At 48.9% G+C, this 15,459-nt stretch overlaps 1 protein-coding gene across 3 annotated transcripts in view; it reads right to left on the reverse strand.

The window, feature by feature from the left end:
* Positions 1–15,459, reverse strand: part of INPP5D (inositol polyphosphate-5-phosphatase D) — a 114,601-nt gene that overhangs the window by 36,963 nt on the left and 62,179 nt on the right. For all 3 annotated transcript variants that reach the window (XM_032397358.1, XM_032397282.1, XM_032397210.1), the window contains exons 6-10: positions 13,493–13,580; positions 9,111–9,191; positions 8,874–8,945; positions 7,652–7,775; positions 1,216–1,322 (exon numbers count right to left, since the gene is read on the reverse strand). In XM_032397358.1, the coding sequence (XP_032253249.1) occupies positions 1,216–1,322; positions 7,652–7,775; positions 8,874–8,945; positions 9,111–9,191; positions 13,493–13,580 (472 nt within the window). The remainder of the gene's footprint in view (positions 1–1,215; positions 1,323–7,651; positions 7,776–8,873; positions 8,946–9,110; positions 9,192–13,492; positions 13,581–15,459) is intronic.

Consider the following 15,459-nt stretch of genomic DNA (forward strand, 5'->3'; position numbering starts at 1 on the left):
CCACATGAAATTACCAGCATTTAGCTGTTTCGCACCTACAGAGATGGCAATTTCGTATGATTCAACCTAAAAAATTGCAAATCTCAGTTAATCAATCCCCTCTGAAGAAACCTGCTCACAAAGATGTTATGCTGACTGTCGTTATGGAAACCTGCCTTTAGTTCGGGATGGCTCAAAATGTGGTGCCTCAGTTTACTGCCGTGTCTCAATCCTTCTGAGCCTGCAGCAATGGGCAGAATTGGTTTTTAGATCTATGTCCATGTACCCAGAATGAGGTCCAGCCAGACGTTCCTTCTCTCCATTTTCCCCCCGCCTGTCTGCCCCCTGCATCTTTGTTTCTCCCAGCCCTTTCTCTGTCATTCCTCCGAGTTTGTCCCACCCTCTCCGCCAGTTCTGGGCACCGCCTGGCCTCCTGCTGCCCTCCCACCAGCACTCCCCCCACACCCGCTGACACATCATCTATGGGGCAGGTGAAAGAAGGAAGGTTCTGGCACTTGGTGGGGACTGTCCTTGTACGCCTGAGCTGGGAGCCCTTGTCCCTCAGCCTTGCCATGGTGCTAATGCCTGGTCAGCCAACAGTTGATGTGATGAAAGCTCTTTGTGCCCTGCCTCGTGTGAGCCATGTACTACCGGATAAAGAGTAAGGCCAAGATAGAGGGTCTCAGGCCCTGGTTGGCACGTCAGAGGGGAGTGATCAGATCACAGAGAACCCTGCCTCTGGCTAAACAGAGGCCCAGTGCAATGCCCAAAGACCCTGAGTATTTCCATTGGCCCACACCACCTCCTGCTCCAGGAGCCAGTCCTGGTGGGGCATCTTACTCCTGCAGAGTGGGGCAAAAGGTGGCCACAGAAGGAGTGCTGGTTGGTATTCAGATTTAAATCTGAGATGCCCCAGAGGACTTCTGAGTCCAGCCCAGAGAAGCTAAAAAGTCTCCCAGTGGGGATCAGGGCTGGATGAGACACAAGTGATAAAGGATGGACCCTCTTGGGGGCAGGGAATGTGGCAAGAGTGGGGAGGATGGACCTGCAGCTGTTCAAATCCCCGCCAACCTGGAATGTGTCCCCTAATTTCCTGGGACTGGTTTTCCCAGATGGGAAATGAGTGGTGAGAATTGAGCAAGCTAACGGTGCAAATTTCCAGGCACACACAAGCCTCCAAAGACATGTGTCCCCCACTCCCCTCCTGACCCCTCTAAGTACTCTGTCCTCACTTACTTTGGAGTCAGCAAAAACATATTCCTTCCGCAGGGTCTTCTCCCTCTCGGTTTCCACCAAAATCACCAACTTGTTCAGAAACTTCTGAGACTTGATGAGCTGTAGGACTTAAGAGCAATGAAAGTTCATTTATTCATTCATCCACTTATCACCCAATATATAGAGTGTATGCTATATTCTGGCACCTGATCAGCAACAATCCTGACTTCCCATCCCCAGGTGAGCACCCAATTTGTGCCTAGTCGCCTAGATCCCTTTGCTCCTGGCTGTAATACCAGAAAGGGACTCATGCTTGGGAAGGGTGGTGCCTGGAATAAGCAAGAGGTGGTCTGGCCAGAGCAGAGACAGTGTGAACTGTCACCTTTTCATCTTCCTCCCTCTCTCCCTTGCTTTCTCTCCTCCTCCTCCCCCCTACCTCAATTACTTCCTTTCTCTTCCCTCTTTTACTTTGCTTTTAATTCATATCTAAATCAAAACTGTTTACTTCTATCAACAATCAAGACTCAAGCTGTTCTACAAGATTTTTTACGAACAATAGTATCCCCCCAACTCCACCTCTCCAATGTCCTTCTACCTATAGGCAATTACGTTTAACTCCTTTAATGGGTTCTTTGGGAATTTTACTGTGTCTCTAAATAACATGCTTCTATTACTTCTTCCTGGTATTTCAGTCTTCTAAATAACATGCTTCTATTACTTCTTCCTGGTGTTTCAGTTTTAGATATTTCCTATTATGTATCGACTTCCCACTACAGAAGGTGGAGGTTTAGTCCTCTTCCACACAGGTTGTACTCTCACCACTCCTCGCTCCCTACCAATGCATAATTTCGGTCCCATCATCATCTTCCAGTAATTATATCACCATTTTGATCAGGTAAGTATTCAGTGTTATGACTATGGAAATGCTACTGATAAGCCTCGATTGCTTCCCTTTTCTTACACAACTTTTTGGTTTTTCCTGGAGTTAATAATTGCCATGCTTTTTCATTGGTCCTAACTCTCTTAGTTTATAACTGTCTTTTCTGTAGAATCAAGCACTTTCATCAGTTTTACCATCCTGAGGAAGCCTCTCCCAGAGCCTCTGGGCCCTCTCTTCTCTGAGCTGGTGACCTCTAGGTCTCACGCACAGCCATTACCTTAGGACCTTCCCTCTCCATCATTCAGGAATCAATTCACTACTTTCTCTTGTACTGGATCCAATTTCTCAGTTATTGTCTTCCTCTTTCTTGTTTTATGCCCAAATTTTGGTAGAGCCACGTCTCTAGTCGTTTTTCAAGAAACAGGAATGGGTAACATATTTTGGAGGCCTTGCATGTCTGAAAACCCTACCCTCACATTTCACTGACAGTTTGGAATTATTTTCCTCAAGACCCTTCCTTGGGAAAACTTGCTCCATCATCTCTAGTTTTTGGCACTGCTGCTGAGAAACTCAATGTCATTTTGATCTACCTGCCTGCAGAAGAGTTAACCTGGAAAGCCTGACTGCCATCCTTGGAAAAGATGCTTGCAGGGTGGTCGTTGGTTGTCATCTGGGAACTTGGATTTGGGGAGGGTCCCCAGCCTGTCCTGAACTGGTAAAAGCAGCTTGATACCCCTAAACTATTTATACTAACAGTGTGGTTTGTGCTGAACATCTGCTTTCCTCCTGGAAGTCTGGAATTTGGGTATGTGACAGGCAGAGGGTGCCTATGTGACCAGTCCCCATTAAAAATCCCTGGGTGCTGACTCTCTAATGAGCTTCCCTGGTAGACAACATTTCACATGTGTTGTCACAACTCATTGGGGGAGCAATCAAGCATGCCCCGTGTGACTGCACTGGGAGAGGACTCCTGGAAGGCTGTGCTTGATTTCCCCCATGGAATTCCTCCCATATGCCTTTTCCTTCTGATTTTGCTTTGCATCCTTTCACTGGAATACATCATAGCTGTATGACTTTATGCCGAGTCCTGGGAGTTCTCCTTGGTGAATTGCTGAGATAGTCTTGGGGAGCCCTGACAGTCTGTAATCTATCTTTTGCTTTGAAGATTTTAGGATCTTTTCTTTGGCACCAATGTTGTAAGACTTTCCAGTGTTGTGTGTGCCTCAGGGAGGAGCAATGTTCCTCTGTCGTGCTGGGCACTTTGTCGGCTATTTTCAATTTGGAAACTGGTGTTGTTTGGTTCTGAGAGTCTCTCTCATTGTTTCCATTTTCTCTTACTGCCTTATTTTGGTATTAGATGTCTTAGACTGGTCTTCTAATTTTAAATAATCTCTTCTCTCCTATTTTCCCTCCCTTTATCCTTTTGTTCTACCATCTGGGAGCCTTCTTCAACTTTATCTTGTCACCCTTCCATTCTGTTTTTATTTTTAAAAAATTTCTGCTGTAATGTTTTAATTTCCCCTTCCCTATCTTCTTCTTCCCCTTTCTTCTTTCCTCCTTTTTCATTTCTATTTTGTTCTCTGAATGTTCATTTTAAAATAGCATTCTGTTCTTGTTTCACGGTCCAATTTCTTTTAACCTTCATAATTTGCTCCCTCCAATTTTTTTGCCTTTTTGTTTCTTTTTTGCCTTGAGTCTCACTGCCTATATCCCAGGCTTCCCTTCAATGTCTGGTGATCCTTGGCTATGTGTTCCAACAGTGACAGTGGGGGTCTGTCAAGCAACGCTTCTGCAATGGGTGGTCTCATGGGCTGACTCACAGGGAAACCCACAGGCTGATTTTTGCCCCTGGGCTGGTCACGTGCTCCAGAGAAGACTCTTCCAACCTCCTGCCTGGAGGGTGTGGGCCTGGCTGGCAGCATCCTGGCCGGGCAGTGATGAAGGTTGTGGTATCAACATTCAGAAGTAACTGTTATTTTGTCCTGTTTCCAGTGAGTTCCTCCATCCTTACCAGGCCTGGTGTCCCCCCAGCCCTTTAGCTTCTCCAGAAAACTAACATCCTTGTGTATAATGAGTGAGGGGAAACAGAGGGTAGGCTGTGAGGAGTAAGAAAGATCTGGTGGGTCTCTTTTAAAATAGATGTTCACCCAATCCTGATGTTTATAACCTCCCCTTCACCACTCCTAGGGGCCCCTAACAGTATCAATTCCTGTACCCTTTGTGGGTTCTGTGGTATGAGTCAGGTGTCTCAATTTTTCCTACTACATGCTTAAAATTGAGCCTTTTTAAGTTGGTTATCATTATCCATCTGCTTTTCAGCACTTAGAATTTTGTTGCCACCTCAGGCTCTTGGTTCCTGTGAGTTTTGCTTTTAAGAAGGGAACTGACAAGTGTGTATGTTCAACTGCCATCTTCACTGGAAATCTTACCCAAGGGAGATCGTGGATGTCCTGTGTGCTCAGAAAGCCTATCGCCCTTGTCAGCAGCAGTAAATAGCCCATGGTGTGATTCTTACTGCTGGCAACAGGGGTGCCCTGAGACTTTTGCTCATCTGCTACTATGAGGCTATGTCTCTGTCCTTCTGAACTTCTGGTTTTTCCTTGACCCCCATTTGCAGGACTGTGAGGCTGCTTGCAAGATGTGACATCTTGCTTGATTAGGATTAGTATTCTACCAGGGCTAGTAAGAGGCCCACTTGTCCTCACACCCAGCTAAATAAAACTAGCTCTTTGTGGTTCTTTTCCTTGCAACTCTCCATCTCACCCATGAGCGGGTATGAGCAGTTTGACCTTCAAGACATTCCCAATGTCCATCCTTCCCCATCTCAAGGTCTCCTAATTGGTCTGTCTCCCCACTCCCTGCCATAATTTATTCTCAGCACGGCGGCCAGAGTTCATTTTAAAGTGGGATCATACCACTCCCTTGCTTAAAATCTCCAAACAGTGGTTCACTGCACGTTAGAACATACTCTGGGCTCACCAAGCCCAGGACAGGTGCCCAATCTCTGCACCACCCGTGCTCCGACCACTCCAGGCTTGCTCACATGACAAGCTTGCTCCCATCTCGGAACCTCTGCCCAAGGGTTTTTCTGTGGTTTTTGCGTGGCCAGCACGTTTGTGACACGCAGGTGCCAGCTCAAATGGCAGTCCTCCATTACTGTCATAACATCCTATTTACATTCCCAGCCTAGAGCTCGTCACTCCCTGACACTTTCCTGGTTTACGTATTTGTGTACTTGGTTATTTTCTCCTTGACTCTCACTTGCGTGGAACCTCCCCGAGAGCCAGGACCCCTCCTGGCTTGTTCACCTTTGCATCCCCAGCGCCTGGCACATCATGACTGCTCAGTAAGTGAATACATTATGATTTCCTCAGACAGCCACCGGCTTTTCCTATGCATAGAAGACCTCAGTGCCAAAGCTATTCAAGAACACAGGGACCGGAGCAGGGCAAGGAACTCCCAACACCTGCAATCAAAGATTTCCTCCATATGATTAGCACTTTACAATAACCATGACTGGAAACTGATTGTGCTAGGACAGGCTAAAGACATGCCTTACGCCACCAGCGCTCGCGAGGACCCTATAGGAATCCGTTTTATGGATGTGGACACGGAGGCTTTGAGTAGGTAAGTCACTAATTTAAGGTCACACCATGATCAAGCCATGGAGTGAGGGAATTATCAAGCTCTGAAACCAGTACGGGAATCCAGTTTACCCAGAGCCCCTCACCGCAGAAGCACACTGCTTCCCGTGCTGGTTATAAAGAGGGCACCCAAACACGCATCCACATGAACTGCGTTACTGCACTGGCCTTGAACTCATTTGTTCATTCATTCATTCATGGATTTGCTCAGTACGTATTGACTGATCACTTACTCTGTCCAAGTGCTGTTCTCAACTCTGGGGATTGATTTAGCAGTAAACAAAAAAGCCCCACTTCCTGGCCTCTGTGGAGGCCCCATGTTTTTGGTGGGGGGAGGTGGGGATTTATGAGTGACACTGTAAGTGCCTAGTCAATCGGCAATCCCTGAGTATGCACCTGCTGAGTACCAGGTCCTGTGCTGGGCCTGCAGATGGCAGTGTGTAAGATCACGACCCGGCCCTCGTCGGGGAGGGGACTTGGGAACAAGTAATTGTGTCCTGATGTGACAGAGGCCATGGCAGAGGGTGAGCTGGGCTCCAGGCCCTGGAGGGAGGACAGGAAGCAAGCGAGAGTAGCCTGCAGAATGTCTGGGTTAGCGGGCTCCAGGCATCCATGCTTCTCTTTTCAAGGGCTCGTGAACTCCACTGTCACAGTGTATCTCGACTCGAGCTGGGGTCTCTCAGGGCGCCTCTTTACCAGCTTGGCTCTTTCACCCGTCCCTGATCTGATGGCAACTTTCACACTGTCCAGAATTCCACAAAGGGGTATATTCACCCCTCTAGGTGGTCAACCCGTCAGCGCTGTCCATGCCATAGAACATCTCCCACTCCATCTGCTGCCCTGAGAGCATCCCAAGGACTTTGGTGCCACCACCCAGACAGGACTTGGCAGCAGGAGGTTGCAGGCCCATACGGGGTAGACCTCCCGCCCCCGGTCTCTGCCTGGGCACTTTGCCAGGGGCTGGTGCCGCTGCTGGGCACAGAAGAGGAGTTCTCGCATGCATTAGCTCATCTACTTCTCACAACAAGCCTAGGAGAAATCCATTATTATTATTATCCCCATTTCATAGATGGGGAAAATGAGGCACAGAGAGCTTAAGTAAGCAGGGCAACACAATCCTGCTGGCGAGTGGCAGAGCCTACATCTGACCTGGGCAGGCCAGCCCCAGGGTCTACCCGCACGCTTACCCCGCATGGCGCCCAGCACAGCTGGCGCTGAATATATAATCTCCCTTCCCGCCCCTCTGGAGGTCCAACCATAGTGGATATTATTTGTAGGGCTTGGCTGTCAAGCCAAGAGCTGCCATCTGAATAGACAGCTCAGGTGAGTGTTCTCGACGGGGTAAGGTGGTGGCGCGTGCCTTGGGCCCTGGAGATCCACAAGAGACATGCTGTGAAGTGCTGCCATCAGCCATCTCTCCTGGTGCCTACTCTGAGGCCCAGAGCAGTTAAGCAATGTGTCCAGGTTCGCACAGCCGCCAAGTGGCGGGGCTGGGATACGAATTTAGACAGTTCAGTCTTGAGCACCGTGCTAAACCGGCTCTCAGTCCATGCTACGCCCAAGACAGACGCTACCTGACTAGGCCGGCAGCCGCTCTGTGCGCAGGGCTCTGTCCGGGGACTGTGAGGTGGCTCCTAGTGGGGAGGCACCTATTCACAGAGAACGGCCCCCCAGAGCCGTGCGTTTAAGCTCACTTACCCAGGGTTCGGTGGAAGGAGGTGAACGTACAGGGAAGGCCTCGTGAAGGAGGGGTGTGTGAGGCGGGCCTTAGAGCTGGCTCGGGGTCCCACAGGCAGGGTGAGGGGGTGGGGGGTGAGGTCCTAGCACAGGGGCGGATGTGCCTGTGGACTTCTTTCCCAGCTGTTCTGCTACGGGCCGGTCATGAGAAACAGCACCAGCAGAATGAGAGCGGCGTGGGGGGAGCGGGTCTTACTTTTATTGTGGGTGTAGAACTTGTCCTCAGAACCGTCCTTGGACTTCTTAATTATCAGCTTCCCAGACTCAACATCGACTTTGAGCTGCAGTTTCTGAGGAATCCCCAGAGACTCTGACTTCACCTGTGAGGAGGAGAGGGGGGAGGGGAGATGTGGTCATGCTCTCTCTGTGTGGGCCCTGGGGGCCAGCCCAGGAGCCCCTTGTCTGTGGGGCTGGGCAGCCCCTGGCCATTCCAGCCCTGGTGTCCCAGGTGGTGCCATCGGGCTTCAAACTCAGAGCTTCCCTCGCCCCAGAGGCCCAAGTCCACGTTTCCACGGGCAGCCCCCCGAGAACCGCTCAGATGTGCGAAAGACCCCGGCTGTGCCTCGTGCGCCCATCAGCTGTTCTGCCAACAGGTTTGGTGGAGGGAACAGGTGAACGGCTGGAAAAAAATTCATTCATGCCTTAATCTGACAACACTTATTAATCTGATGTGCCATCTACTCCAGAAAGGATGTTAAGAACAGATTTCGGCTCCTGGGCCTTGTTAACAACAGCTGAACATTTGTTTACTGGCAATAATTAGGAAAAAGACAATTGCCTAGGCATGCTCAGAAGCTGGAGATATAAATACAGAATTATCATCAGGGCCAGAAAGGCCTTTGCGTAGGGGGCATCTTGTCCTGTGTTTCTTTTTTTTAAATTTTTTTTTTTTTTTTTTTTTTTTTTTATTTTATTTGAGAGAGAGAGAGAGTGAAAGAGAGAGCACAAGAATTGTCCTGTGTTTCTGAACGTGGGACCAGGGCTGGGCTGGCTGCACCAGGATCTCTGTGGATCATTAAGAAAAACAAATTTCTGGGCCTGAGCTTGGAGGTTCTAACTCAGTCACTCTTAGGGAAATCACGGGAATTACACATTTTTCCTACTTCTCCCCTGAGGTACTACTTTGCAGCCAGCTTCTGGGGAGGGGAATGGGGGGACCCCTGTTTGATGTCACTCACTGCGCCCATTTGGAGAAGGACACAGTGTACAGCATCTGAAGCTGAGAAGCTCTTCTCTGGGGAGCCCCCCCGAAGGAGGTTCCACAGACCTGTCGGGGTGTCCATTCTCACGTGACCATCTCCACAGGTGGTTCTGCCAACCCCCACGCTCAGTGTTGGGTTCCTTGCCCTCATACAGCTGAGCCAGAAGCTGTCCTTCCAGAGGGACCAACCGCAGAACACAAGGGCACAGCCTCTTACCTCAAAGGTGACCGGAGGGATGAGGGACCGCCGGTGGGGAGACTCGGCGCCTTCATGCAGCAAGGCCTTGACCTGTGGGTGTAAACGCACAAGGCCCTTCAGCGGGGAGAGGTGCAGGGAAGGCAGCCTCCTTTGGGGACAGGGTCAAAGGAAGCCTGGAGCCTGCACACCCGGGCATTCTCTAAGCAAAGAGAGGACCACAGAGAAGCCAAGAGAAGCTGCAGGATCCCCCAGTACCTTGTCTTCAATGGAGGACAGTAGACTTGTCAGTTGGCTGAGCTTGGCCACCATGTTGATTGGATTGGCCTCACCAGGCACCTGAGGAAAAGAGTAAGTAAGGACAGTAGTCCCAGAGTGTCAGCCATGGAGAGCCATTCCGCTGGGCCCTTTCCACCCTCCGTCTCATTTCACCCCCTCAGTACTATGATTATCCCCCTTTGCAGACAAGAAAATCAGAACTTTTCATAATCACCTCAAGATTATCATGGCTAAAAAGTAAACCTTCATTTCATCTCCCCTCTCAAACCTGCTTCTCCAACTGCTTCGTACCTCATCCACTCCGTTGCTTCGACAAAATTCTGGGATTGTGCTCCCCCTACCTCTACTCCAGGGCTGCTCCTCATGCTTCCAAAACATGGCCATCTTACTGCTGGAAACCCACTACTAGGAGAAAATTATCCAGACTCCTTACCCTGCCCTCCAGGACTCTGTATAATGACCCCTCCTCCCCAGCCACCCCCATCCTCCCCTCCGACCTGCCCGTGGCCTTGAGCTACACTCCCTGAGGGATTCCCAGAGACACGGAGGTCACCTGGGTAGGCCTGCTCATGACTCGGGTCTCAGATCCACAAAGAGGTGCTCCTGGACCATGCTAGCTAAAGTAGCCACCAGGGCATCTCTATCAAACCATCCTGCTTTGTTCCTTATCAATCACCTTGGTCATGTATTTGTTCATTGTGTCTTCCCTGCTAGAACGTGAGCTCTGTAAGAACTGGGACCGTGAGGACGGTGTTCAGTGCTGTGACCTGGGTGCTTGGAACAGCGCCTGGCCAAGAAGGTGCTCAGTCAAGTTCAACCCACACAGGAGGAGGCCCAGAGAGCTGAAGTTACTTGTCTGAAGTCACACAGCTGGTGAATGCCAGAGAACATGAATCCGTGGCCGTCTTGAGACCCGGTCCACAGTCTCAAGCGTTTATTCCCAGAACCACTATCTCCCAAGCATCTACTCCGTGCCAGATGGGTGGGCACACGGGTGGAGTTAATGATACCACCTGTGCCTTTCAGAAGCTGGATGATAAAATCAGACAAGTGTATGGAATGGAATGAGGTCTCGCCGACCAGGTGAAGTCCCTTTACCCCACCCCTTGCTTAGTAAGTCAGCCAAGCTACACTTGCTTTTGCCCTCAAATTTCCGCCCCCTCCCCCGCCACTTGAATGGACTACTGGTACCAGCACCACCACCCATTACACCCCCCCACAACCATCCTAGCTTTATCAACACTTCAAACACATCCTACTTGTCAACATTTTCTCTGATTATTTTGGTTTTGCCCTGCTCCTTAACAAAGCTCACAATCAGCCTGTGCTTATCTCATCAATGAGGGGAAAGCCTCAAGGTCTGGAAAGAACCCGAGATATGGAATGGAGGGTGGGGGTGGGGCAGACCGGCTGGTCAGCGGTGGGACAATTCAGGATCCCTTGGCTTTGGGTGGTTTTCCTCATAAAGAATAGAAAAGATCAGATTCCACCTCTTCTTGTCCCTCTCACACTTGGAATTAATGACCTGCCTGCTACCTTGCAGTTTGAGGCTGGTGTCTTCCTTTCTTTGAAATCTGTGTCTTATGAGGCAGGTTTGGCAAAAACTTACGAAGTGTAAATGAAGTTATTGACAAACGGGGAGTTTGTTCCTGGAACCAAAGGTGTTAGCACCATCCTGGAGCTTTCCCTGCACTTCTGCCTCCCAGCAGGCAGAACATGCAGAACGGGATGAGTTCTTCCCTGATGCCAAGCACGTTTTAAATGCATCCATTCATCTAATCCTTGCATGAACAGATCCTTCTAACCCTTGTTTTGCCGAGGGGAAATGGAGTCAGAGTGGTGAGTCAGCGTGTCCAAGGTCACAGAGCGAGTGTAGACCTCAGACTTGAATGTAGATCTAGCCCCGTGGTTCTCAGCTGATGGCGATTTTGCCCGCCAAAGGGCATCTGACAACGTCTGGAGACATTTTGGGTTGTCACGACTGGGGGGATGCTAGTGGCATCTAGCCAGTAGAAACAAAGAGGTGTTAACATCCTATGATGCACAGGACAGTCCCCCACAACCAAGAATAATTTGGCCCCAAATGTCACTCACGTCAAGGCTGAGGGCAGAATTCACAGCTTAGCCTAGAAGTGAGCGGATTGGCCTGAGTGACACCTGTGAGTTCCCATAAACTGGCCCAGTTATTTTACTTTGCTTTGTAGTTGCCCTTTTAAAGGGAGGATGTGGGTTCTAAGGTTAACGACTCTCCTTTCTCACATGGGGCAGAGCCAGGTCTCTCCCAGCCCTTGAGGTCCGCAGTCGTTTTTGATAATGTTGCATTTTGCACCTCCCATCAGTTCTCAAAGTCCACGCGGGAGCCCGGGGGGTCCCCAGCCTGTGTCGCCGACCCAAGGGGAAGGGCCACATGTCAGCGGAGCACGGCCGCCCGATGTCTCACACAGGTGATTTCACTTACTCCTTCACAGAACCCTGCAGTGGCAGACACGCTCTGCCCATTTCACAGATGGGGAAAACAAGGACCAGTGGGGGCGGGTCAGATACTGGGCTCAGCTGTTTCTGATCTACCTTGCCACTTCCTCCTCGATCTATGAATTTCTGAAGGCATCAAGACTGACCTCTCTGCGTTTTCTTGACGAGTCAGGGTCTCGTAAGGGAGAGTGGAAGGAGAACCGTTTCTCTCCATCCATGTCTGATGCCACCCTCCAGCCGGTCCCTGCTCTGTCCTGTCACTGAACATAAACACGGGCTGGCCGGTCACACCCGCTGGCTGGTTAGTCGGGTAGGCGGGTCGGGTAGGTCAGTGGGCTTAACTCTCTGGAGGCCTCGCCCTCTTCTGCTCTATTTCAAGGATGTGGGTGTGTGGTCTTCTGTTCAAACTATTTAAATGTTAGTGTCTGGCAGGGCCCCTGATTTGCCTAGATTTGCTTTTACTTTCCCAGAAATTAACATCTCATCGTTCACTTCAAGGAAAGCAAAATTACCTTTTTAATTTCTGGGCAAATTTTTAAGTTGTACAAATAGCACACAGACATTTTCTCAGTTAAAAAAAAAAACACAAAAAACAACTCGAGCAAACAGTCTGGTCAAGCCTGAAGCCCCCCTTGGCCCAGCCCCTTCTCCCTCGTCCCATCCCCCCACGTGGTGACCAGAGTGGCCCTTTGGGTTTAAATCCTTCTGGTCTGATTTCCACACGTATATCATCATTTATAGATTGTTCTGCCATTTGCATTTTTCCGCCCAACAGTATGCCTTGGGGAATCTGTCCACATCAGCGTACCCACCTTAGAACAGAATTCTGTGGCATACTTTAACCAACTCTACGTTTGGGTGGTTTCCAATGTTTTTTTGTTTTTAGAGATAAAGCCACAATAAACAATAAACATCTCTGTCCCTAAGACAGATGCCTACATATAGAACTGCTTGCTTGAAGGATGTGTGCATTTAACATTGTCATTGCAGGTGGACAAAGGGCCTTTCAGAAAACCCGTTTTTCTTTCCTCTCCCAGCCGCAGAGCAGAGGGGTGAACCTATCTATGTGAGCCCCTGACCCCAAAACCCGAGCCAAGCCCTGATTTGACCAACCAGCTTTTTGCCCATCTGATAGGCAAGAGATTTCCCCGCTATGGCTGTCATTTTCCAGTTACTAATGAGGTAAGGTTAAACTTCTTTTCATATATATATATTGGTCATTCCCATCCCTCTCCAGTAAGACAGACTTTCTTTATAACCTCTCCGCATTTTAAAACTTGGATTGTTTTTCCTTAATTATTTGGAGGAGGTTTGTTGTTAACATATTAATCCTTTGTCCCTTATATTTGTTGCAAGTACTCTCTTTGAAGAGACTGCTTTTGCTTTTTACCTTTGCTGATGACACCTTTCAATACACACACCTTTCCTCAGTGGATGACCTGGCCTTGGCCCCTGACAGACTGCGAGCCAGTGTGGGGGGGCGTGGGGGGCAGGGAGCACCTTCACCCTGCTCTTTTTGGGGCAAGAGGTGGTATCCAGCACTTAGGCATGTCATGTTCTTCTTTCCAATAGTTTGCAGTGAGCTATTACTTAAAAAAAGGCCGTGCCTTGCTTCCCTATTCAGCACTAATTAGTTCTGCTGATGGGTGCGTAATTTGAAATCCTTATTCCTTAAATCAAAATCAGGCAGCGGGGGAAATGCCTTACTGGAGGAACAGAGTCCTGAGGCTCCCACCCCCGATCCTGTGCTCTGGTGGTCTAGCCAACTCCGGGCAGGAGTGGGTGGGGGGCTCCCTTCTGAGCCCTCGGGACGCCCGCCACCTTATCCCCCACCCGTCACCCCCCGCCCCGGTTGATCAATCTCATCCTTCCAACCCCAAAGCCTTTACCTGAGGCCGTGGACGGAGGCCAGGGGAGAGCTGCTGGTCAAACAACCTTTGCAGAGACTCCAGGGAGGGGAGGGTCCGGAGGACTTCGCTGGGAGCAGGGGACAAGGTGAAGGTCAAGGATTAGTGAGGACCCGGATGAGGCATCGCAGGCTTTAGCTAGAGGCTCGGTCACACACGATCTGGCAAAGGCAGAGATCCTCCCGAGAAGGACAAGCCCGGGCAAAGATCCAGGCCTGCCAGTGCTGGCCCACCCCCCACCCCTCGAGAACCCCACTTCTTCCTGTCCCCCACCCCGGACTGAACTGGAGTCGTGATGCACAGACCCAATTTACCTCTGGTTAGCCAGACTCGTGGCCTGCAGATAACTGGAATCTAGAATCACCAAACTACTTTGAAATCACTGAGTAAGCCATGGCTCCCAACCTTTAGTGTTTATAAGAATGGCAAACACACCGGAGTGTTAAAAATGCAAATTTCTGGGCCCCAACCAGATTTGGTCTGGAATCTGCATTTTAAATGCATGCCCCAGGGGCTTCCTGTGCTGGCGGTCTGAGCATTCTGGTTCAAATCGCCCCTCGCTGCTGAGGTGCATGCCTGGAGAGATTTTTCAATGTCTAATTCATCCACAACTCCTACACCAGAGCTTTACCCATGCTTTGTTGCCTTCTGTCTTTCTCTATTGTTTTCGCTATTTGTTTTAAGCACGGTGCAGACAATTTTGAGTTCTATTTTTCACTTACTATTTCACCCAAAACTTCATGTCTTCACCTGTTTCACATTCTAATGGTTTCCAAATATTCTATAGAGAAAATGTGCCAAGATGAATTGCTAGATATTTGGGTTATTTTGAGATCTTGGTGATTACAAATAAAGGCTGCTCTGAACAGATTGTTTCTATCGTTCTTCTTATTTTCAATTACAATTTTATGATAAGCAGAGATTATGGCTCTTGATCAAAACTGCTGAGCCTCTGAGTGATGGTGCCCATCATGAGCACCAGTGATGGAGCCTGCTCATTCGAGGTGTTGTCTGCGTTCTTTCTATGACTTTTCCCTCTCTTTTAGTGGGTATAACATTGCATTTCAATATTGATACACTGATTGCATGTCTTTAATTTATTGTCATTAAATATTTTTCTGCATGGTTGGTTCTCTTTGTATAAACTGTTCTCTTTGTATGAACTGTCAGTTTCTTGTTGGAAATTTTGTTAGAATTTTTAGACATTGGTGTAAACTCTTTATACACCGCTTTGCTTTTTATTTAATCTAGATGCTGTAAGGATTTTTTTCCGTTCTGTTATTGTCATCCTAGGTGGGTTCGATTTCATTGTGAAGCACTTTATAATTTTTTATTGTTCTATTTTTCATTTTTTCCTTGGTAATTCTTTGCTTACCTTAGTTAAAAATGTATCATCAGTATTTACCAGTAAGCAATTATTTGCTCATTTTAAGTTGGCTTCTCACTTGCTTTTTTTAGAGTTATATTATGAATGGGTTTTTCTTGTTGATAGTATACATTCTTCATTCCTCATCTAGAATTTTTTTTTTTTTAATATGTGGTGGAATTAAGTTCATCTTTCTCTGTACCACTATTCAGTCTCACTCAAGAGCACTTGCTTTTTTTTCCATTGTTCCCTTGGGCTAGTCCATTGCACGAGCTCTTCTTGAATATGGTAGAATTTGTTTCCAGGCTCCATATCATTCATTTAACTAAAAATCCAGAGCTCCCAGCGTGAACCGCGCAAAGTCATGATCTCAGATTTACAAAGTCTCACAGTTTCTGGGGATGGTGTTGTAGCCTTCTGGCTTTGAAGGGGGTCACACGTGGCTCTCCTTCGGGGACCAAGGATGGGGTGGAGGGAGCTGACTTGCAGGGCAGGGGGAGTGTAGGGCACAACTGAGTTCTGGGTTTCCCCACCCCCTCCGCCAGAGCTCCAGCATCCGTTCACGCAGTGATATTCCCTATCA

This window comes from Phoca vitulina, unplaced genomic scaffold (genome assembly GCF_004348235.1).
Source record: "Phoca vitulina isolate PV1807 unplaced genomic scaffold, GSC_HSeal_1.0 scaffold1, whole genome shotgun sequence".
Classification (NCBI taxonomy): domain Eukaryota; kingdom Metazoa; phylum Chordata; class Mammalia; order Carnivora; family Phocidae; genus Phoca; species Phoca vitulina.